The 25149-nt window shown below is 46.9% G+C and overlaps 1 protein-coding gene across 1 annotated transcript in view; it reads left to right on the top strand.

Annotated features, from left to right (window-relative positions):
* DNAH9 (dynein axonemal heavy chain 9) overlaps positions 1-25149 on the top strand; it is a 326713-nt gene that overhangs the window by 21612 nt on the left and 279952 nt on the right. The window contains 7 exon segments of the mRNA XM_045984493.1: positions 3119-3286; positions 4880-4996; positions 11396-11546; positions 14380-14494; positions 18508-18576; positions 20163-20289; positions 24766-25021. Coding sequence (XP_045840449.1) covers positions 3119-3286; positions 4880-4996; positions 11396-11546; positions 14380-14494; positions 18508-18576; positions 20163-20289; positions 24766-25021 — 1003 coding nt within the window.

Here is a 25149-nt window from a genome sequence, read left to right as displayed (position 1 = left end):
TGGAAGTCACACCAAGGCACTCGCGGTGTCACGCAGAAACCCCACTGGTGCGTCAGGGGGTAGCGAACCACGTGGTGTGTGCGCGGGCAGGTGAGGTTCATTTAGGGAGGTTGGGTGTCTTGCTTGAAGCTGCGTAGCTGGGAAATGGCAGACCAGGGTTGGGGGAGACCCAGGGCCTTTGAGCCCTTGGTCCTAGGATATTTTTAAGCATCAGTTAAGCCTCCTATTGGCTTGAATTACCTTTTATCTGTTTTGCGAGGATGTCAAAATAAACAACGGAAAGAACTGGCTTCCAGATATGTTAAGAATCAAAGTCATAGTCACCATCCCACAATGTCTGTTTCCACAGTTGGGAGACAACTTTCCGCCTGATTCAGGAACCTTCTCTACGACGTCTCTGATGTCAGACTTCTTCTAAAAGCCATGAGGTGATGGAGAGCTCACTACCTCTCTTACCACTCCGTTCTATATACAGTCCGGCATTTCTAGGCGAGACGGTTCTGTTTTATTAAGTGGAAACACATGAAATTGCCATTTTGGGTAGGTCAGCAGGGTCAAGAGCAGGATGTGTTACAAGTGCAACCTGCCAGTTGAGGCCAAATCCACTGTTTTGTCCTCTTCCCTCAGGTGCCTTATTTCAGTCCTCTGAGGAGGACCACGCTGGGGTCTGCCTTGCACTTGACCGAGGCCCTTCAGACACTTACTCAGTCTCACCATGCTACTTCATGTGCTTCTCTTGTCTACTTTTTTTTATTTGCTCCAATTGCTCTGGAGTCCCTGGTTTTCAGGTTCTCTGCCGACCTGTCCCCGTCTCCCGGAGCTGTTGTAGCTAAGTGCGAGTTTACAGATCATACAGTTTTTTATTCAACAAATGTTTCTTCAGTGTCTAGGACTCCCAGGGGCTGAAGAGACTGTGATATTTCTGGGACCCAAGACCATGGTTCAAGTAGGCTTGAGACTAAGATAGTGCAAAAAAATACCATCTAGTTTTCTGATGTCATCAAACCTTCGGGATGCATCTGCCTTTTAACGTGGTTAGAGAGTATTTTCCTAAAAATTGAAATTGGAATTCCGCGGAATTAGAAAAGATAAGTACCCAGGTGATATTCCATAGCACAAACACCTTTCTCCTATCACACTGATTACAACTAAGCACTTTTTGAATGATTTGATTTACTACTTAAGTCAATTTCATTTAAATCAAATTTATTTCTGTTTTCCTCCCTGTACGTAAAGTTGAACCGTGTTTTTATTTTTATTTTTTATTTTTGTTAAAGAGTTTATTTACTTATTTGACAGAGAGAGACACAGCGAGAGAGGGAACACAAGCAGGGGGAGTGGGAGAGGGAGAAGTAGGTTTCCTGCTGAGCAGGGAGGGTGAAGTGGGCTCAATCCCAGGACCCTGGAATCGTGAACTGAGCCAAAGGCAGAAGCTTAACAACTGAGCCACCCAGGCATCCCTGAGCCACGTTTTTACATAAAGTCTGCCCCATTTCTCACCATCAGAGGCAAGAACGAGCCCCTGGTCCAGGCGTAGGCCTTCCTTCTCCATGGCTGGTTCTCTCTGCTTCTCTCCTCCCCAACTCAAGCCGCTTGCTGACGAACACGCCTGAGCATAGCCGGGGTCAAGAGTTGTTCGATGGGCTGCTCCAGGCTTCAGGGTGCCCTCCTGGTAACGCAGGGCAAACCAGCCCCATCTTAGCACTTCCCGCTGCCCCTGTCTCTGTTGCTGGTCTTGGTGTACCAGCGAGAGAAAGGAGTCTGGGCAGGCTTTCACTGGGCTGACTGGTCAACCCGCAGCAGTGGCCATTGGCAGCAGGGAGTTCCCGGAGTGGAATCAGGACCTGCTGGGTTTTCTCCCCGTGACACTATGTTCCCTGTACTTGCCCTTCAATCTCCTTCAGGGTAGAAGACCTCAAGACCACCCAAAGGCCATCATTGTCTTCCTCTCTCCTGTCAAAGACTCGTGCGCCTACACTGGAAGTTGTAAAGGGGAGAGTCTTGGTTTGTAGGTCGTGTGATTTCAGACCAGATTTCATGAGAGATAAATGCAGTCTGTCATGTTAGCGTGTTCTGGAGGCTCCTGTCAGACAGAAGCAGCTTCTGGGGGCTTGGGAAGGGTTCTGAGCTGCCCACCTGTCCCTTAATTCTGAGCATGGCTGGGACATGGCCATATCAACGATCACAGTGATAGTAATACATACCGTGTATTAAGTGCGTACCAGGCACTGGCCTAAATCCTAAACCAGCACCGACTTATTTCATTCCCACTATTGTTACCCTGTTACAGATGAAGAAACCCGACACAGAGATGTCATGTGATTGCCCCCCCCCCCCCCGCCCCCGCCACCCAGCTGGCCACACGGGGTGCCGTGGCTGCAGACACTTGCAAGAATGCCCTGCACTTGACTTTTCTTGGCAGGAGTGGGTGCTGGGAGTGGTGGTATCTCCCTCTTGGCTTGTCCTCGGGACTGTTTGGAGGATCTGCTTTCCGTCAGTATCCCCTAAGATTGCTGTCCTTCTAGAACTAGACAACATGCTCCCATTGAAATGGATTTTTTTTTAAATCAGAAGGAAAGCTACCAATCATGCAAATAATGTTGTTAAGTTTTATTATTTATTCGAGAACACGGAAAGAGTCTGAAGCATAAATTTGATTTTTTTTGTTCTTTTTTTTTTATTTGTGTGAATTTTATTTATATGTACTTTCTCTTTGCCTGGTTGGTGAGTTTCACCAAGAGTTGTTTGTACCAACCCAATCTAAAATAAGGTCCCAATACTAATTACCTTCATATTTTCCTAAGCAACCACCACCCCGGTGATTTCTAGCCCTTCCCAGCACTACTGTGAGTATTATCTGCTGCTGCTACTCTTATTAGTATTTATTTTATTTTTAACCATTTTATTTATTTATTTGAGAGAGAAGCACAGTGCAAGCAGGGGGAGGGGTGAAGGGAGAGGGAGAAGCAGACTCCCCGATGAGCAGGGAGCCCGATGTGGGGCTGGATGCCAGGACCCCAAGATCATGACCTGAGCCAAAGGCAGACGCTTAACCACCTGAGCCACCCAGGCGCCCCTGTTGTTCCCATTTTAACTATTTTGTGCATTGTCCCTGCAGGATCTCCTGAAGACAACCCTGGATTTCCACCAACTGGGAAAGCTTGAATTTAGTGGCATAAGAGGGAATGCCCTGAGTCGCCAGGTCCAGCAAATGTACGACGGATTTCAAGAGATGTACAGGGTCTTCTCAGAGTCCTCCTATGACTGTTTGGACCCCCAGAGCATGGTGAGGCTTGGAAAGGCTAACTTGCAAGCTTTCTTCTCTTTCTCAGATGCCTCCAGGCGGGAAGGTCTGAGTGTTTACACTCATGTTCCCTGTGTAATTCCTTTAGCCCTGGTTCCGGAGGGAGTCCTCTAGAGGAAGAGAGGGCCAGCGTTGCAGTAGGCAGGATCAAGGACACAGGAGCCCACCTGTCACCTGTAGCCTGGGGACATCTGAGACTTGTGGGTCCAAGCCTGCAGCAGGGAAAAAAGCAGCAGAAGGGTCAGTACAGAAACAGGGAATGGAATCCTGGGAAGGGAGTGGTGAGTGACAGGAGAAGGAAATATAAGAGTATAGGAGGGGAAGAGGAGAAAGAAATTTAGCAGAAATCTGCTTCCGACAGTGAGGGATTAGTTGGCCAAACCCAGAAAATATCTCTTTCTAAAAATTCCACAAATCTGAAGTATGGGGGAAAAAAAAAGTGGGGACAGGCAACAAAATAGGATATATACGTGTGTTTCCTACCAAATGATAGAATACACGCACCACATCCTACATGCACAGGGAAACACACTACAGTGTTAGTGGTGGGGTTTGGGATGGAGAAAACTGCTATGCTTTTCTATTTCTCTTTGTCTTTTTGTAAGAATATGCATCAGGGTTGTGAAGCCATAATCACAGGTAATGATTGCGCAGATCAGAGCTTTGAGTTAACCAAGTTGCTTGGGAAATTGGTACCTTCTAAGAAGAGAACACGCTTGGGGCTGCCCAATAAAATACAATAATTGAGACGTGCTTACCCTCAAAATATACGTATATATTCACTGTTGATCTGAAATTTAAATTGAACTGGGTGTCTTGTAACTTTATTTGCTAAATTTGGCAAAGGGAGGAACAATGGCTAGTTGCCGTCCCTAACCAATTAAAGTGTACTTAGAAGAAATCGTTGGTATTCGTTTAATTAACTTGCTTTTCGTCTAATGGCCAGATTAGTTTGTTTACACTAAAAAAAAAAGGGGGGGGATTTTGAGTTGGGGGTGGAAGGAGCGTAGGTGGTAATGATAGGCTAACCTCATTGCTGGGGCTGTGCTACCGGGATGGACTTTGGGGCGGCATGAGCTGGCCTTGGGGCTTCAGGAGGTAGGGGAGGAGCCCTGAGAGACAGTGACACAGTGCCAACCTCCCATCCGACTCACTTTACCCTTTTGCCTAGGGTCTAGGAAAACAAAACTGCAGTAACAGGGTAATTGTCTACATGGGCAAAAAGTAGGCAATGCCAAGGTGAAGTTTAGAAAGTTACAACAAGGGCGCCTGGGTGGCTCAGTGGGTTAAAGCCTCTGCCTTCTGCTCAGGTCATGATCCTAGGGCCCTGGGATCAAGCCCCACATCGGGCTCTCTGCTCAGCGGGGAGCCGGCTTCCCTCTCTCTCTCTGCCTGCCTCTCTGCCTGCTTGTGATCTCTGCCTGTCAAATAAATAAATAAAATCTTAAAAAAAAAAAAAAAGTTACAACAAATCCTTGGAATAGCCAACTCGGGACAGAGGTTGTAGTAAAGAGCATAGTGGGAGTGGACTTGAGGAGATCATGTTTGTCTTCTGTCCATGTGACATCTCTTCAGGAATTTGAAAACGACATGTGTGAATTTAACCAGAGAGTAGAAGATCTTGACCGAAGACTTGGAACTATCTTCAGTCAAGCCTTTGATGATGCCCCTGGTTTGGAGCACGCCTTTAAGGTTTGTGCAGTAGGACGGTGGTGGTGGGGTAGGTAGGAGGGCGCTGTTGTGCTCCAGTCTCTGTTTCCCCCCCCACCCTAGCAGAGGAGGGAAAGGATCCTCTTCCCACTGTTTTGTTCCTTGCAGAGAACAGCTGTTCCTGTCAATCCACTAGTACTGTGGGTGAACTAGTTAGGGCAAAGGACTGGACAGAATTGGGCTTCTCAGGTTGATTATGAATGCTTTTCTAGAAACACAGCAACATAAAAATCCATTTCAAAAGAGTTATTCTGAAGGGGCCTGGTTGGCTTAGTCAGAAGGGTTTGCAGCTCTTTTTTCCTTTTTTCCCCACTTTAATATTATTTAATTTCAAGTTAGTTAACATAGTGTATTATTTGTTTTAGGGGTAGGTTTTAGGGGTAGAATTTAGTGATTCATCAGTTACATATGACACCAAGCACTCATTACGTCAAGTACCCTCCTTCATGCCCGTCACCCAGTTACCCCATCCTCTCACCCTCCTCCCCTCCAGCAGCCTTCAGTTTGTTTCCTGTAGTTAAGAGTCTTCTACGGTTTGTCTCTCTGTTTTCATCTTACTTTAGTCTTCCTTCTCTTCACCTATGTTCATTTGTTTTGTTTCTTAAATTCTGCATATGAGTGAAATCCTATTGTATTTGTCTTTCTCTGACTGACTTATTTTGCTAAGCATGATACCCTCTAGTTCTGTCCACGTCATTGCAAGTGGTAAGATTTCGTCTTTTGACGGCTGAGTAATATTCCAGTGTGTGTGTGTGTGTGTGTGTGTGTGTGTGTGTGTGTGTGTGTGTGTTTGCACACATATCTTCTTATCCCTTCACTTATCCATGGACATCAGGGCTCTCTCCATAGTTTGGCTATTGTGGACATTGCTGCTATAAACATTCGGGTGCACGTGCCCCTTCAGGTCACTACATTTGTATCTTTGGGGTAAATACCCAATTGCTGGGTTGTAGGGTAGCTCTATTTTCAACTTTTTGAGGAAACTCCATACTGTTTTCCAGAGTGGCTGCACCAGCTTGCCTTCCCACCAGCTGTGTAAGAGGATTCCCCTTTCTCCACATCATCGCCAACATCTGTGGTTACCTGACTTGTTAATTTTAGCCATTCTGACTGGCGTGAAGTGGGATCTCATTATGGTTTTGATTTCTATTTCCCTAATGCCGAGTGATGTTGAGCACTTTTTCATGTGTCTGTTGGCCATTTGGATGTGTTCTTTGGAGAAATGTCTGTTCATGTCTTCTGCCCATTTCTTGACTGGATTTTTTTGCTTTTTGGGTGTTGTGTTTGATGAGTTCTTTACAGATTTTGGATACTAGCCCTTCATCTGATAGGACATTTGCAAATATCTTCTCCTGTTCTATAGGTTGCTTTTCAGTTTTGTTGATTGTTGCCTTTGCTGTGCAGAAGCTTTTTATCTTGATGTTTTTATCTTGATGTAAGAAGTTGTTGCGGCTGAGGTCAAGGAGGTTGCTAGGTTCTCCTCTAGGATTTTAATGAATTCCTGTCTCACATTTAGGTCTTTCATCCATTTTGCGTTTATTTTCATGTATGGTGTAAGACAGTAGTCCAATTTCTTTCCTCTGCATGTGGCTACCCAATTTTCCCAACACCATTTGTTGAAGAGAGAATTTTTTCAATCGGATATTCTTTCTTGCTTTGCTGAAGATTAGTTGACCATACAATCGAAGGTCCATTTCTGGATTCTCTACTGTCCCTTGGATCTGTCTGTTTGTGTGCCAATACGATACTGTCTTAGTGACTACAGCTTTGTAATAGAGCTTGAAGCCTGGAATTGTGATGCCACCAGCTTTGGTTTTCTTTTTCAACATTCCTTTGGCTCTTCAGGGTCTTTTCTGGTTTCATGGAAATTTTAGAATTGTTTGTTTCAGCTCTGTGAGAAATGCTGGTGTTATTTTTATAGGGATTGCTTTGAGTGTGTAGATTGGTTCGGGTAGTACGGACATTTTAACAATGTTTTTTCTTCCAATTCATGAGCATGGAATGTTTTTCCATCTCTTTGTGTCTTCCTCAATTTCTTTTGTAAGTGTTCTGTAGTTTTCAGAGTACAGATCTTTTACTTCTTTGGTTAGGTTTATTCCTAGCTGTCTTATGCTTTTGGGTGCAATAGTAAAGGGGATCGATTCCTTGATTTCTCTGATGCTTCGTTGTTGGTATATAGAAGTGCAGCAGATTTCTGTGCATTGATTTTATATCCTTCAACTTTGCTGAATTCCTCTATCAGTTCTAGCCATTTTTTTGGTGGAGTCTTTCAGGTTTTCTACTTAGAGTATCATATTGTGTCCAAAGAATGAAAATTCGACTAGTTCTTTGCCTATCAGGATTTTATTTTTTATTTTATATTTTTTTATTTCTTTTTGTTGTCTGGCTGATTGCTGGGGCTAGGACCTCTAGTACTATGTTGAACAGCAGTGGTGATATTGGACATCTCTGTCATGTTCCTGATCTTAGGGGAAAAGCTCTCAGTTTTTTCCCATTGAGAAGGATATTCACTGTGGGTCTTTTTAATATGGCCTTTATGTTGTTGAGGTATGTTCCCTCCATCCCTACTTTGTTGAGGGATTTTGATCAAGAAAGGAGGCTCTATTTTGTGAAATGCTTTTTCTGCATCTATTGAGAGGATCATATGGCTCTTGTCCTTCCTTTTATTAATGTTGTGTATCATGTTGATTGACTTCTGGATGTTGAACCACCCTTGCAGCCCAGGAGTAAATCTCACTTGGTCATAGTGAATAATCCTTTTAGTGTACTGATGAATCTGGTTAACTAATATCTTGTTGAGAATTTTGGCATCCCTGTTCATCAGAGATATTGTTCTATAATTCTCCTTTTCAGTGAAGTATTTGTCTGGTTTTAGAGTCAAGGTAATGCTAACCTCATAGAATGAGCTTGGAAGTTTTCCTTCCATTTAATTTTTTGGAATAGTTTCAGAAGAATAAGTATTAAATCTTCTTTAAATGTTTGGTAGAATTCCCCTAGAAAGCCATCTGGCCCAGGACTCCTGTTTTTTGGGAGATTTTCAATGACTGATTCAATTTCTTTGCTGGTTATGGGTCTGTTTGAATTTTTCTATTTCTTCCTGTTTCAGTTTTGGTAGTTTATATGTTTCTAGGAATTTATCCATTTCTTCCAGATTGCCTAATTTGTTGGCATAAATTGCTCATAATATTCTCTTCTAATTGTTTATATTTTTGCAGGTTGGTGTGATCTCTCCTCTTTCATTCAGGATTTTATTTATTTGGATCCTTTCTCTTTTCTTTTTCATAAGTCTGGCTAGGGGTTTTTCAATTTTTTTTTTTTTTAAGATTTTATTTATTTATTTGACAGAGAGAAATCACAAGATAGGCAGGCAGAGAGAGAGGAAGGGAAGCAGACTCTCTGCCAAGCAGAGAGCCCGATGTGGGACTCGATCCCAGGACTCTGAGATCATGACCTGAGCTGAAGGCAGTGACTTAACCCACTGAGCCACCCAGGGGCCCCGGGTTTTTCAATTTTGTTAATTCTTTCAAAGAACCTGTTCCTAGTTCTGTTGATCTGCTCTACTGTTCTTTTGGTTTCTATATCATTGATTTCTGCTCTAATCTTCATTATTTCCCTTCTCCTGCTGGGCTTAAACTTTATTTGCTGTTCTTTTTCCAGCTCCTTTAGGTGTAAGATTAGGTTGTATATTTGAGACTTTCTTGCTTCTTGGGGAAGGCCTGTATTGCAGAACACTTCCTTCTTTTTTTTTTTTTTTTAAAGATTTTATTTATTTATTTGACAGAGAGAAATTACAAGTAGACAGAGAGGCAGGCAGAGAGAGAGAGAGGGAAGCAGGCTCACTGCTGAGCAGAGAGCCCGATGCGGGACTCGATCCCAGGACCCTGAGATCATGACCTGAGCTGAAGGCAGCGGCTTAACCCACTGAGCCACCCAGGTGCCCCAGAACACTTCCTTCTTAGGACAACCTTTGCTGGATCTCAGATATTTTGGACTGTCATGTTTTCATTTTCATTTGCTCCCATGTATTTTTTTAAATTCTTCTTTAATTTCCTGGTTGACCCATTCATTCTTTAGTAGGATGGTCCTTCCAAATTTTTTCTTGGGTTGACTTCAAGTTTCACAGCGTTGTGGTCTGAAAATATGCATAGTATGATCTCAATCTTTTTGTATCATTGAGTCTTGATTTGTGACCTCTTCTGGAGAATGTTCCATGTACAGTCAAAAAGAATGTGTGGTCTGCTGCTTTAGGATGAAAGGCTCTGAATTTATCTGTGAAGTCTATATGGTCTAATGTGTCATTCAAAGCCCTTGTTTCCATGTTGATCTTCTGTATAGATGATCTGTCCATTGCTGTGAGGAGAGTGTTAAATGCCCTACTGTTATTGTATTATCATCTATGAGTTTCTTTAAGTTTGTTACTCATTGGCTTTATATTTGGCTGCTCCCAAGCTAGGGACAGAGATATTTACAATTATTAGATATTCTTATTGGATGGACCCCTTTATTATGACATCATGTCCTTCTTCATCTCTTATTACAGTCTTTGGTTTAAAATCTAGTTTGTCTGATATAAGTGGGGTTACTCCGGCTTTCTTTTGAGGTCCATCAGCATGATAAATGATTCTCCACCCCCTTACTTTCAATCTAGAGGAGTCTTTAAGTCTAAAAGAAGCCTCTTATAAGCAACATATCGATGGATCTTAATTTTTTATCCATTCTGATACCCTGTGTCTTTTGATTAGAGAATTTAGGCCACTTACACTCAGAGTAATTATTGAAAGATAAGAATTTAGTGCCATTTTATTACCTATAAATTTGCTATTCCTCTAGATTGTCTCTGTTCCTTTCTAGTCTTTGCTACTTTTGGTTTCTCTTTCCCACAAAAGAGCATATAACTCTTGATCTTGGAGTCATGGGTTTGAGCCCCATGTCGGGTGTAGAAATTACTTAAATAAATTTTTTTAAGGGTTTATTCTGGAGCGCTCTCTTTGGGCCTTATCAGTAGGGTGGCCATTAAAAGTGGAGAAGTCTACTGTGGTTGCCACCCTGAATCCATGACTCTGTTGCACCATGCTATTTAACCAGTGCTGCCTGGTTGATTCAAGCTGGACCAAACCCTGCAAGTAACTGGTTATAGGAGTCAGCTACTAGTGACTAGAATGAGAAGACTGTACCCTTGCCCTCCATTGCAGGACAGAAGCAAGATGGATGAATAGGGAGGTGGCTTTGGATGAGTACACAAATGGCAGCATACTGAGAATTCAGACTGAGACATATTGGGTGAAATGACACTTTTGTAGTGCATGATCGACCTTCTGTAAACTACAAAGGAACTCACTCTGTAAAGGCTTAAGGATTAGAACCTGGACTGGTCAGTGGCAGTTACCAGGAGACAGATTTTGTCTCAGTGGAGGAGAGAGATTTCTGAAAGCTATTAAAAGGTGGAATGGACTACCTTGAGAAGTGAATAAGTTTCTAGTCACTGGAAATGTCCTCAGGTAGCTTTAATGACTGGTAGGACAATCGTAGAAGAGGCTCAAACCTCAGAAGTTTGAGTCTGCACTATCCTAGGATACCAGGTAACCCAGCATGCCAGCTTCATTAGCAACTGAGTACAGATACACACAACCTTTTATAAATAGTGTGGCTCCCTAACTTGTACGGGAACACTAGTAGGATTCCTTTCCAAGCATTTGAACTCATTCCAGAAATTACTTCCAGAATTGATTCTCTCTGAAACTTTTTTCTTGCTCCCACCCTCAGATTTTAGCCTTCCACATTCTCCCCAATACCCAGCCTGCTTAGCTTCTTCATCTCATCTCCATCTTCACCCTCCACCTCTATTTTACTTCTTCTTCTTCTTCTTTTTTTTTTTTTTTTAATGGAGAACTTCACCTTTCTGACATCTTTAGTTTTCTCTTTGTTTGGTCCGTTACTCAGAGTCTCTCGACACATCCAAGTTCAGCATCTAATTTAGCAGACAGGACTCCTTCTCCATTAGAAGCAAAGGAGAGGGGGGCCATGGTGGCTCAGTCAGTTAAGCGTCTGACTTCAGTTCAGGTCATGATCTCAGGGTCCTGGGGTCAAGTCCCACTTTGGGCTCCCTGCTTCTCCCTCTCTCTCTGCCCCTCCAAACCTTGGACACACTCTCTCTCTCTCTCTCTGTCAAATTAATAAAATATTTTTTTTTAAAAAAAGCAAAGAGAGGGGGCCACACTGTCACTCTCAACCCATTCATAATTATAGATACAATCACAATAACAATTTTAATCCTCTTCTTTTGGCAGCTATATGAAGGAAAAGCCAAGACACAGGATGTATGTAGCCTTAGGAAGGTTGACTCCGTGACTACTTCTTTTTCTCTCTCTGCCTCTTCTGCAGCTGCTGGACATTGCAGGGAAACTCCTAGAAAGACCGCTGATAGCACAGGATGCTTCTGAAAAATACTTGCTGCTCATCCAAATGTTCATCAAAGACCTGGATATGGTGAGGGCCATCTACAGTCAGCGCGTCCAGGAGGAGGCAGAACATGGTAGGTCTTTTGGCTGCAGATTTGGATGGGGACACTTGTGTTAGCAGGAAGGGTGCTTCTCACTCTGCTTCTATCTGTGAAATGGCCATGAGGGAATCCCTGCTATTCTCCAAGAAAACAAAGCACAACCATCTTGCTTGAAATTTCAGACCATCTCAGGTCATTGTAGTATTCATGGAACTGCGCATTTCCTTGTGTCCGGGGCTGAGACTGGCAGCCGACCCAGGGCAGTGAGGTCTTGCCTGCCTCTGGTGGGGAGCTTAGCATGATGGCATGATGTAGGAGTTGACCCTCGGTTAGTGTTGCCAATGCTGCTTCATCTCCAACATACTTCAGTTCCACAGTAGATTTTTATATGCCCGAGGAAGGTTTCCGATCCCTTCCAAGGCCATAGCAGCCATGCTTCTGGAGGAAGGAACAGCAGGAGCCCGACAGAGGACGACACCATGCCGACGTGTGATTTCTCCATTTTTATGGCAGTTCTTAGAGGCCCTGTCTTATGTGATTGAAAGTCAAACACAGTCCAATTCAGCTCTACAAACATTTATCGAGCCCTTGCTAAGTGCAGGGCACATTTGTGGGCACTTATAGGAGAGGCAGACCAAAATGAGGGATAAAGGAATTAATCCTGGAAGGTGGTTCTTCAGGGAACACATCGGGTATGAGCAATATTTACAAGAACACAGAGCAGAACAGAAGTAATGTTCAACTTGTCCCATGAAGAACTGTAATGACATAAGATGGCTTGTGGCTGGGAGATCCAAGGGAGTGCGTGTGGCCTAGGTGGCCTTGAGCTGAGCCCTGCGAGGCTGGGGAGTGGATGGCCAGGGAGAAGTGGCGAAGGCCTCTGAAGCAGAGGACGAAGGAGAGGATGTGGAAGGTGACCAGTCAGAGCTGCCCATGGCCGAACAAGGTGTGTGGAGGAAGATTAGGTGAGCCATGGAATCTGGGTCCAGATTTAGGAATCTGGAACTCATTATTCAGGCACCAGGAAAATGTCCAAGGTTTTTAAGCAAGAGAGGAGCAGGATCACTCTGTGGATAAGCAGATTTTCTAGCAAGGTCATTAAGAAACGTTTCCAGGTAGGAGATCATTCCCAGCAAATCTGTGGGGCCATGGTCATACCTTCTTCTGGTCAGATGCAGAATCTGAAAGTTCACATGCCTTCCGAGGCCTTGTTAGTTTTCTACTGCTGCCCAGTGAATTATTGTGATGTCTGTGGCTTAAAGAAAACAATATCCATCTTTTGGCCCATAGTTCTGTAGGTCAGAGCCCAGCTTGATGCACCTTATTCTCCACCCAGAGGGCCCAGGGCTGAAATCAAAGAGTCAGGCCGCCAAGTTCTCATCAGGAGGCTTTGGGGGGAAAAAATCCATTTTCCAGTTCCTTTTGTTGGGAGAATCCAGTTCCTTGTGACTGTCGATCCGAGGTCTGCCACTCCTCATTGGCTGCCAGGTGGGGGGGGGGGTCACTTAGTGACTGAAAGCCAGTCAGTTCCCTTCCTTCCCGTGTGGCCAGGCTGTATGGAGACCTCCATCCTCAAGCCACTAGTGGCACACTGAGTCCTTCTCATGCTTCCAATCCCTGACTTCTCCTGCCAGCAACCAGAGAAAATGCTCTGCTTTTAGAGGACTCACCTGATTAAGTCAGGCCCACCTGCAATCATTTCTCTTTTGCTCTCTAACATATCATCACAGGAGGGCTTTCTCATTATAGCCAGTTTCCCACCAGAGTAACAAGAAGAGGATTATGCAAGGGTGAGGGTCATTGGTGTCATTGTAGAATTTTACCTGCCGTGGAGGTCAGGCAGAGTGACTATAATAGATCTGGGTTGGGTCTACATCAAGGAGCAATGGGGTCTGTGGCAAAATAAAGAAACAGACCACTAGTCAGCTCAGGTTGCTAGTTAGAAGCAGTGGCTGGTTCTCACCAAATGTTCTAACTGAGATTAAAAAAAAAAAATCTAATCTTGTTCAATCGTGACAACTAATAATGAGCAAAGAAGCCCACAGCACAGACTAAAGTCAGACTATCCAGACTGCGCTAACTCTGGTCAAGCAGCTCACAATCCACGTGGCCTGTCTCCTAACCTCAGTGAATTCTCAGAGAAACCGTAGAAATGTAGCAGGGAAGATATCATTCCCATTTTATAGGTGAAAAAAAACGGAGGCCCCAAGAGATCACATTCCCTGTTGAAGGCCGGAGTTTTCAGCCCTGAATGGACAATTGAATTCCTCTCCAGAGTTTTGAAAATACATACTACCCGGCCCCACCCAGACCAATTAAATCAGAAAGGTGAAGGCCTGTCCCAGGCTCAGTAGTTCTTTTTTTTTTTTTAAAGATTTTATTTATTTATTCGACAGAGAGAGAGATCACAAGTAGGCAGAGAGGCAGGCAGACAGAGAGGAGGAAGCAGGCTCCCCGCGGAGCAGAGAGCCCGACGCGGGGCTCGATCTCAGGACCCCGAGATCACGACCCGAGCCGAAGGCAGCGGCCCAATCCACCGAGCCACCCAGGCGCCCCCAGGCTCAGTAGTTCTAAAGAGCCTCCCAGGTGGGGCTGATATGCCGAAGCCAGGTAGAAAATCACTGGTGTGGAGCCAGAAAGCCAGCGAGCGAGCGGCAGGGCTGGGCACCCCCATGCTCTGACTGCATTTAATGTTCTCCCCAAGGTCACCCCTCCCTACCGCTGAGCCTACACACCCACCTCCTGGGAGGCCCCTCCTGGCTTCAGTGTGACATTAGCATGTGAAGGCAGGGTACCTGGGGGCAGGTGCTCCCCGGCAGGGCTGGGGCCACGGTCTCACTCATTCCTTCTGTGCCGTGTCCCCAAGGGTTCTCCTCGGTGCACAAAAATATGCCCGCTGTGGCCGGGGGTCTCCGCTGGGCGCGGGAGCTGAGACAGCGGATCCAGGAGCCCTATGCCATCTTCAGACGCATCACCCATCCGTAAGTAACTGGTTCCTGGAAGGCGGGTTCAGTTTCGGGTTCAGCTCCTGCTCTGGAATTTTGAGTGTTGTAGGGAACGCAACTTACTCAGCTCAGGCATGAAAATCGCCTTCATTTCTTTGCATCCTCAAGCAACAGACCAGCATCTCAGTCCCTCTGGGCTGTTACACAGAATACCACAGGCCGGGTGGTCCTCAAACAGGAGAAAGGCTTCACAGGGCTCTGGAGGCTGGGAAGGTCCAAGGTCATGGTCTTCTCACTGTCCTCCTCTCCCTCCTGAGGGCTCCCCCCTTCGTGGCCTCACCACCCCCAGAAGGCCCCGTCTCCAAATGCCATCCCATTGGGGGTTAGGATTGCAACATGAATTTTGGGGTGAGGGGTGCAAACATTTGGGAGTGAGATTGATACATTTGGACTGACCTGGGGCCCCCTGGGGGCAGCCGAGGCTTAAAGGATGACGGGCTGCCTCTTCCTGCTCGAAGAGATCAGTCTGTAGAGGTAAACGAGTCAGGGTTTTTCCAGCTCTGTGGGATTCTACGGACACATCTCTGCCACGGCATCTCCCCACCACTAAGGTGGCTGGAAAAGAACAAAGCCCAGAGTTTCCTAAAGCGTGGTGTAAGGACTTTGCTGGTTAGCGTATCCAGGGCTCTGGTCCAATGCAGATTCCCAGACCTTGCCTCCCACGCTGGAATCCGAATCTGGTAGCAGGGTGGGGCTGGTGAATCCGTGTCCTGAGCAGGCTCCCCGCTGCGACCAGGTTTGGTGGGACCTGTTGGCCTGCCACTCAGCCGAACCTGGAAGCCGAGCTAGATACAGAGGCCCCTCGGCTGCTAGAAGCGAGAGACAGAACTCTTTGTGGGATCGTGTTCAGGATGCTTCCAGGAAGGGCAGTCTCTCTCTGACCCCTCTTTACAGAGAACCGCGCCAAGGGCACTAGAAGGGCAAACACAACCGAAATAGAGGGTTTGTCAGGGAGACTGGCCTCCCAGGGGTTCTGGCGCTAAGTAGGGCTTTAGAGATGGTCTGGCGCAGGGGGTGAGGCTGAAGGCTTTCAGAGACCCCGAAGATGACGCCAGGCAGCCAGGATGGGCTCCAGCGGGGGTCACCGCTGCCCCATCCAGGGCTGCCCAGCGGAAAAGCAAGACTCAGTATGAGCCAAATGCTGACACCAGGGCAAGCTGAAAATCTGGATGGGGATGTAAAGCGGCCAACTTCAGAATGAGCCACTGCCCCCTTTCCCCCAACTCCCCACAGATCAGATAAACAGGCCTGCCGGTCAGGTGGGCCCAGCAGGCAACCCATTTGCAACAAGTGCTGCAGCCTGTGCTAGCTGAGCTCTTTGTTTTGCAAAGGAAGAAACGGAGGGGGGACAGAACCAAGGCCACAGGCCTCCGCCCCAGAGAAAGTCCAGAAAGGACTGGAACAGTGTGGGGCTCAAGAGCCCCAGCCCAGAGGAACTCCCAGGGAGTCCCCAGCCAGGGGAAGCTTGGCCCCCCCCCCGCTCTGCTGAGCCCTCATGTTCTTAGACTGGCCTGTGGATGTGGGCCGGCCCAAGGGAGGGCATGACCTTGGGCAAGGGGCTCTGTTGGGCTGCAGCTGTGTCCCAGGAGGCAGGTGACTAGGCTTTATCAGCAGCAAACATCCATAGCCACGGGGGATGGGAGAGTGGTTTACACTGCCTGGGCCTGAAGGGGGGATCCTGAGTGGCACCCCAGCGAGTCCCCCACAGTTCCCCTGAAAAGTCCCATTTGTTTAAAAATAAATTCACATCTGTACTGTTCTCTATCATATACACCTGACCCTTGAACAACACGGGTCTGAACTACGTGGGTTCACTTACACCTAGATTTCTTTTCCTTTCCTTTCCTTTTTTTTCCCCCTCAAAGTTTCATTGTTTCCATTTGGTCCAGGGCTTGGGCAAGGGCTCCAGGGTGGTTACGAGCTGCCTAGCGGCTGCAGGGAAACACAAACTCAGGCAAGGGGGATGCCAGAGGGACCCCTCAGGGGCCACCAGGCTCTGGAGGCTCCTCGTCGTGCTTGAGAGTGAGCCTTTCGAAGGGGAAGAGCCTCCTGTCCAGCCCAGCCCGGGGGCGGCCAGCCTGCGGAGATGCGACAGGTGAACACCCACGTCTTCAGGAGTTTCACCTGCTCATCTAGGAAGCGGTCCTCCGGGAATCACAGAGGTAGGGCCTGCGCAGGCAGAACTCAGGGCCAGCTGACCCGGAAGGACCTGGTTCAGCGTCTCGTCCCCTCTCGGCAGCTTCCACAGTGTCCTGGGTCTCACCCCTCCCATCATGGGACGACTTCCCCCTCTTGGGGGAGAGGCCCATCTGCTGCGCTGGTGTTGCAACTTCAAGAGACAAAGGACACCCTTGCCCTTTCATGGCCAGAAGAAGAGGCCCAGCCCTCCAGGACCACATCACTGAAGTAGAAGCCTGGAGGGAGGGGGTAGACGTAGGCGGTCTGCAGGTGCAGGCTGACAGTGGCCTCCCCCTCCTCCGTGCAATAAATCTGATGAACTTGGGAGCTCGTGGTTGGTCAACAGGAAGGAGCTGAGCTCAGAACACGGTGTTGGCTGGTCCCGGAGGTGGGGGATGGCTGAGAAGATGGTTTCAATCTTGCAGCTGGGAAAGAGGTCAGAGGGGGCTGGGAGGCTGGAAGGAAGGGTGACACCTGGTCTGTCCCCTGCACACACTGCCAGGGCAGGAGATGGATCAGGGGACCGCTGGCCCAGACGGAGTTTTTACGGTGCTGCAAATGTATTTTTTCTTCCTTATGATGTTCTTAATGTTTTCCTCTGCCTAGTTTCCTTTATTGTAAGCATACAGCACATACGGCATATCATGTGGGAAATATGCCTTCATTGGATGTTTATGTTCCCGGGAAGGCTTCCGGCCAACCGTAGCGCTTAGTAGTTTGGTTTTTAGGAAGTCACAAGTTCTGTGCCAGATCTTTGACTGCATGGGGGTCAGCATCCCTGTTGTTCAAGGGTCAGCTGTATATACAAATGGGTTCCTAAAATGTTTTCCAGTCCTCGCCAGGAGGGGAAGTAGAACTTAGGGGGAATTTGCCCTTGCCCGGTGACTTACCAAACTTCCAGGCACTGCTGTGGGAAACTGTTGTCCCCTCCGGCCTCCTCCTCCACAAACCAAAGTGAGATGGGGTGAGGAAGCTTGCAGAAATCTCACAGTGAGGGGAGGAGGGCTGGGGGGAGCCGGCCCACCTAGTCCGAAGCCCTTTCCATGTCTCTGACAGACGTATCTACTCATTCACCAGGGAAGGGAACTAAGCAACTGGGAGGGGGAAAAAAAAAAGCCCTTCAGGAAATCCAGAGCTTTCTGTGCAGGCGTGAGGGCTTACACAGAAAGCTCGGGAGATCTGGTGAAGAAACTTTGTGTTGGTTTAAAGCCCAAATGGGTTTTTATAAACGTTTTTGCAAGAAGCTGCCTCATTTTGCTGGCAGAACCCACAGGGTTCCTGGGAAGGTTCTGAAACGTGCAGGTGCTTCACCCGTTCCCCAGAAGCTGGTCTCTATTTCCTGTTGCAAAGTAGCATCAAAACCAGCTAACAATGTACACACACACACACACACAACATCGTTTAATGTTATCTAGTTTGTTACAGTGTTGCAATGCATAATATTATAGACAGTTTTTCTTAAATACAGAAAACTGCGTAGAGCATTTTCCTGTCGTGTCTCAGTTTCCCTTTTATTCAGATTTTGGATGGACTTCACTTACCCACGTGTGACTGGCTGGGCTGGGGCTGGCTGGTGGCTGCGTTGGGCCCTCCGTGTCACCTGGGGGGCCGCCCGCATCTCAGGAAGTGCAGGTGCCCTCTAGTGGCCGGTGGGCGCTGCTGGCGCGGAGGGAGGCAGGCTCCCTGAGGGGTGTTTGGAGACTGGCCCACGAAGCCATTCAGTCTGTTCTTTGTAGGCCGCAGTTTGTTACTTGGATCATTATTTTGACTTCTGAAGCGATGCCATTTCTTCTTCTCTTTTGTGGGGGCAGTTGCATGGACGCTGCCGAAGGAAAGCAGATGACCCAGAAATACGAAGATATGCTCTCACTGCTGGAAAAGTAAGAGGCTTCTGGGATCACATTGTTCTGCAAATGGCATAGCCCCCGCCACACCTTTGTGGTTCCGGGTTTGTGCAGATTACCCCCCACCCCACCCCCGTGGCTGCCAAATGCCAGTCTGTGTCTCAGGATGGAACCGGATGGCGGTGAGTACAGCCCTGCTGGGCCACCAACACAGGGCCTCTGGGGAATGCAGCTCCGTGGCCCTAATGGACACTCTCCAGGGTAGTGTTGCTGGGAGCGTGAACTTGGCAGAGCTAGAGGCAGTAGGGCGCTCCTCGCTGCACCTTGAGATCAGCGTCGCAGAAAATCACAGCAGCTGCTTGCTGAGCGGAAAGCAACAGTTTGTGCTGCAGAAAGAGAAGATGAGTTTTAGAAATACTTCCTGGGCCCTTTCAGAGAAAACACAAGAATGACCATGTACCCGGACTCCTAGTTGTTCCTGCTCTAAAGTGACAGTGAGTCTTCTGTGGGCACGGTTCCGGCCACCCACACTGCCACGCGGTTAGCAAATCCCAAATCCAGGATGTTGGCTCATCCCCTGACTAGGGGAGCCTTTCAGTGCCTCCCCACCCCACCCCACTGTCTCTAAGCACCCCCTGTGGCCTTCCCCTCCCTCTCCAGCCTTGTCCCTGCCCCTTCTGGCCTGAGGGGTTCCCAGATCCCAGGCCACCCCTTCTCACCTCTGCCGGGAGCATTCCTTCCTTTCCCTTTCACTGTCCTACCTCTACTCCTCTGAGTCAGTCAAGCCTCAACGCAGCCCCTCTTCCACGAAGCCTTCCCCGTATTCTCCGCATCATGCACTCAGCCAGCCATTGGATACCTCCTGTCCTGTCCATCTCTCCAGGACTGTGCTTCCGTATTTCCTGCTTAGCCGTGTTCCGCAGCATTAGCAGCACTGACCGTGCGGTGTGTCTTCATCATGTTGACCCTCCAGCCCGGCACGGGGGAGGGGCTCCGTCAGCATGTAACGACCCAGCCCCCAGCACCTTGAGCAGCTCGAAGATCAGTGTGAGAGCGAATCTTAGCCGGTGACTTCTTCCAGCACTCAATGGGACAAATCACAACTCCCATGACGCCCTGCGAAGACTGCAGGGTGCCTTTCTTTCTGCTCTCCTCTAATTTAAGCTGCGCCACCTTTTGAAACAAGGGGATGCCTGCAGGAGCTACCAGGCTGAGCCACTGACTCTGACTTAAGAACGGATTGAGGGAGGGACACCTGGGTGGCTCAGTGTAGCACCTGCCTTCAGCTCCAGTCAAGATCTCAGGGTCCTGGGATTGAGTCCCCCATCCAGCTCCCAACTCAGCGGGGAATCTGCTTCTCCCTCTGCCCCTCCCCGCCAACTTGTGCTCGCATGCGTGCATGTACTGACCACCCCCCCCCATAAAGAAAAATCTTTAAAAAATAAAAAAAAGAACAGATTCCGGTATTTTACCAATAGTATCTTCAGTTCATGGTACACATGTGCACACATTCACACGTAGGTATCTGGGCTGTATATACGTTAAGATATCTGTCTTCACTAGGACTTCGCCAGGTGCTGGGAGGGTGTATAAGAGGTGACTGTTCTCTCTGGTTCTGGCAGGTATGAGATGAGACTTTACCAGGACTGGTGTCAGACGGTGTCAGAGAAGTCACAGTACAATCTTTCTCGGCCACTACTGAAACGTGACCCGGAGACGAAGCAGATCGCCGTCAACTTTAACCCACAGGTAAGTCAGGCAGCAGGAGTTGCCTTTCGGGTTCCTGAAATCAGGTTCCGGCTGATTTCTAAAGCAAAAAGGCTTTTGATAAGAATATGCAGTGTTATGCCCCAATAATGGGTCCGTGATTAAAGGAGCGATACTGATATAAAGCGAGGGTCAAGCAAAGCTTTATTTCGGGCCAAGCATCAAGAATCTAACTGAACGTTCGGGGCCGCACCTCTTACAAGAGAGGGTGACCCAGCTCTCCTTTACCGACTGGCTTTTAAGGGCAAAGGCCATGTGGAGGGGCCTGGCCACGCACAGGTGACCAATGAAATTGTAACACACACAGGCAACTCCACAGTGATGCTAGGTGACCAATTGAGTTACAATTTACCCTAGTAGATATTTGAAGCAGCCTATTATACCTTGATTAGGACTGGCGCCAAAAAGGCTCCCAGAGGGCGGGTGTCCCTACTCCTTGGTAACCAGGGAGACAGTATGCAACCCCCCACTAATCAGATGTCTCCACCTGGCCTGACCCACCGTTGTATCTGGGCTTTGTTACCTGGAGCTGGTTTCCAGGAATTGTCTCCAAGTAAATTCCCTAGGGGAAGGAGAGTAGGGACAGTTTCTAAATAGGTCCTTACAGGCAGAAGCTGTTGAGAATTTCCACCCTGGATCTCTTACTGGGGATGAATCCTGCGGTGCTGTGTTTTCTCAGGTTGTCCCATGTCCGCCTTTTTTTCCTATGGTTGGCCAGTAGATTTGTGTTGATTTTGCACAACAGAAGATATCACAAAATAACTTTTTAAACTTTCCTGTGTGCTGTTAACAGTTTTACAATGAACTTGCCTTTCCACACAGTTAGAATGGCAGTTACACTCAAGATGAACTCACCCAGAAGTTTAAATATCCTAGTCTATGTAGACACTATCTAGAATTCCAGAGGTATATTTAAACAGGTAATAGATATTGCTCCCCATCTTTGGACAGATGGGGTAACAGCATTACCACATAGTACCAAACAGAAGGGAAGGCATCTATCCTGAATGCACACTTCACATGAAGGCCGTTGACTAGATACCGGAAGGCCAACCCAGTGTAAGACCCCATTCCCATCCTTAAGGAACCCAGCTAGTTGGAAGCTAGAACCTCAACATGCAAAGATGTATCTTTATTAAATCATATATGATACACCACAATGGAGTAGCTTTGGAAAGAAGACTCTAGATGACCCGTTAATCAACTAAGGCAATTTTGACCCCCTGGGAGATGCTTTGGGTTGTCAAACACGGAGCAGATGCCAATGGTATGGGGTGAGTAAATTCTAAGAATGCTGCTCAACTCCCTAACTGCCCAGGACAGCATCCCACAACCAAGAGTGTTTGTCTGAAAACATTAGTAGTGCTGAGGTTGAGAGATCCTGCTCCAGGTATCAGAAGGGCAAAGACCTTCATGTGGCATCTTTCATGAAAGCCGAAAGCTAGCCCATATCAGGAAGTATATCAGAAAAAAATTTTTTCAAAAGTATAGGCTGCATTGAGCTAAAAGCAATTGCCTACTTCTGTCTCAGTGGCATGTTCTCCAGGAATGCACAGAGAGAGCCGGAAACAGAGTTGATAGGATATGAGTGTCTTTTGAGAAAATTACAGTTTAAGTAGAATATCAATTCCGACTGGAATAAAAGTCAGCAAAGGGAGTTGGAGGGTCCGTTTCTTCACTTTGGTACGATACAAGCCTGACATTTAAATCATTGAACTCCTGGGTATAATTTTATCAGCAGGCACTCTGAGCGATGTTGAATGTTAAATGCCCAAAGTGAGGAGTTTCTGGATTACCAACTAGGCCACAGTCTAGATCTAGATGTCGTAACTGTAGGAATGCAGCCCTCTGGAAGAGACGATATTGAGAATGGGCCACGCCTCCTCCGCAGACTCCAGAGCAAGGGCTCTCTCTGCCCCAATGCACAGCATGTAGTAGGTGCTTTATAGGTGTTCATAGGTGAGAGGAGGAAAGGGTAGGGGAGGAAAAGAGGGAGGAAAAGGGGAGAGGGAATTAATTCCTGACTTTTAAAGTGAGTAAGGGGGAGACAACAAATGCTCAAGTCAAAGAAGAGCCATGAACATCCCTTAGCTCCAGCTTCGAGCAATGGGAAAATGGCTATGTTAGTAAGAGTGAATAGAGGGACATGACCAGATTTGCTCCTTTGGGGGCCAGGATAGCAATAATATGGGGGAAAATGTATTTTTTTTAATATTTTATTTATTTATTTGACAGAGATCACAAGTAGGCAGAGAGGCAGGCAGAGAGAGGAGGAAGCAGGCTCCCTGCTAAGCAGAAAGCCCAATGCGGGGCTCAATCCCAGGACTCTGGGATCATGACCTGAGCCGAAGGCAGAGGCTTTAACCCACTGAGCCACCCAGGCGCCTTGAAAAATGTATTTTTGTAAATTATTTCTCTAAACCATTTTAAATTCCCTATTGGCATTTAAATTATTTTCTAGTTTTATCAATCTGTATTTCATTGATCGTAGGATGCACTTTTTTTTTTTAACATCTTGGCATCTCTGAAAATGGCACATGTTTATGGTTTAACACACCACATTTTTTTCCTCCTTTAGTTGGACATGAAATAATAGTGAATCTTACAGCTGAAGGCATCTTATGATGAAATAAAATACAGTATAAATAATGCTACAGGAAGGTCCTTGGTTATTATTATATCCATCCTCAATGGTTTCTTTGGAATGAATGCCTAGAAATGGGATGAAGGATGTTAACATTATGAGAATTCACATGTGTATTATGAATTTGCTCTTCAGGAAGATGGAACGCTTGTCATTTTCCTGCCAGAAAGATATCATCCTATTCTTCAAATCGCTTCCAGCATGTTCAACTAAATATCTACATATCTATATATAACATCTCAGGATTGTTTTAATTTGTATTTCTTTGACCACCAGTACAGTAGAACTTTCTCATGTGTTCTTTGGCCAGTTACAGTTCTTCTTAATCACTTGTTCGTGTCTCTCTCCCACTTTGGAGTGGAAGTGCCCTCTTTTCCTCTGAATTTGTTTGAGTATTTGGGCAATATTTACATATTAAGAAATTTTTGCATTTTTTTTTTAACCAGGTAAAGTGTGTCTTTCATTATGTGAATGATACTTTATGCTTTTAAATTTTATCTTTTATTTTCTGGTTTTTTGTTTGTTTGTTTGGAAGGGCCTTCTCTGCCTCAATATCATATAAGCAGCCTCCAGATACAGACACAGACATTTTGTTTTCGGTTTTTACATTGGAATTTTTAATATCTATCTTGAGCTTATTTCAAAATAAGCCAGGAGGCTGAGGGCATTTCCCTGCCGAATGATTAGCATTTGCCTTAACCCTGAGTAGGATTGGCTGGGCAGTAGTGAACATTGGCCTTGAACCATTGCAGAGCAAGTAGGAGTCCAGGTGTCTCCATGTAGAGGTGGGGGAGGGAAGCAGAAGGGGGATGGGGAGAATCTGTGGCCTGGTATCTGTTTTGTCCCCGCTACCTATACACATCAGTCCTCTTAGGTTCAGAGGTAAACGGGATAAATAAACAAAAGTTGTGGGGCACCAGGGTGGCTCAGTTGGTTGAGTGTCTGCCTCTTGATTTTAGCTTAGGTCATGATCTCAGGGTTGTGGGATGGAGCCCCATTTTGGGGTCTATGCTCATTGCAGAGTCTGCTTATCCTTCACCCTCTGCTCCTCCCTGGCACACTCTCTCTTTCTCTCATAAATAAATAAATAAAATCCTAAAAAAAAAAAATTGCAAAGGGTGAAGACCAGGATGCCGAAAAGCCCAGACAAAGGCCTCTTTTTTCCCTGGACTGCATCTTCTTGGCCTCTCACTTGGGCGGTTCCACTTAACCTAGTACCCACAGAAGTTCAGAGAGGCCTGGGTGACTTCCATTTCCTAGTATGTTAAAACCCAGAGACAAGCCAACACAGGCTTCCAGAAACGAAGGGCTATTTCAAATGATTATATCTAACAATTAAAGTTGTGCAAGGCGCGTCTCTTCCCAATTCTGTCAGTGTCTGTGATTGTGTGTGTGTGTGACCCAGAGAGAATACCTGAAGTCTGAGTTCGAGGCTTCTCAGGCATGTGACTGGCCTAGACCTGGTGATTCCCCTCCCTTGTGCCTTCGCCCCTCCATAGGAATTAACTGGCTCGGTCAGCTGCCTGCCCAGAAGCATCAGGGTAGACCTCTCCTGTCACTCATGCCATCTTCCTTGAGTTTTTCTTTTGTTGTTGCTCTTTGGAACTTACAGACTTAGTAAGACTCTCTGCCTCTGAGCCCTCTTCCTTCTGCCTAAAACTCAATTTTCTTTCTCTAGATTTAAGGAACACATAGAAGCAAAAGAGGAGTCCCGGGAAGTCTCTGGGGCCCTGGGGTTTCCAGTCCTTGACTGATAATTGCTGCTTTTCCCTGCCATGGGGCTACAGCCACTTATCGCTGATTCTCCTCTCCAGCTGATTTCGGTGCTGAAGGAAATGAGTTATCTTGAACCCAGGCAGATGGCTCAGGTTCCCGAGACAGCGGCCACCATGTTCTCCTCCAAGGAATTCTATCGGCAGCTTGTGGCTAAGTTGGAGCTGATGGCCAGTTGGTACAACAAAGTGGTTACGACTCTTTTGGAGGTGGAATATCCATTAGTGGAGGAAGAGCTGAGGGACATTGATCTTCGTCTGAGAGCTGCAGAGGGGACTCTGAACTGGAAAACAGAAGGTAACAGGGCACTGCCTGCAACTTGGTGGGGAGGTTGGGGGTGGCATTAAGATCCTGATTGAACCTTGAATGATCCCCCCAGGAATCTGGTTTTGTGTTCGAAACACAAACCTGCCCTCTCAGACAGC

Source organism: Meles meles, chromosome 18, assembly GCF_922984935.1.
Source record: "Meles meles chromosome 18, mMelMel3.1 paternal haplotype, whole genome shotgun sequence".
NCBI classification, from domain to species: Eukaryota; Metazoa; Chordata; class Mammalia; order Carnivora; family Mustelidae; genus Meles; species Meles meles.
Note: the sequence above shows the minus strand (reverse complement) of the source record. Positions and strands in the feature narration are given on the sequence as shown.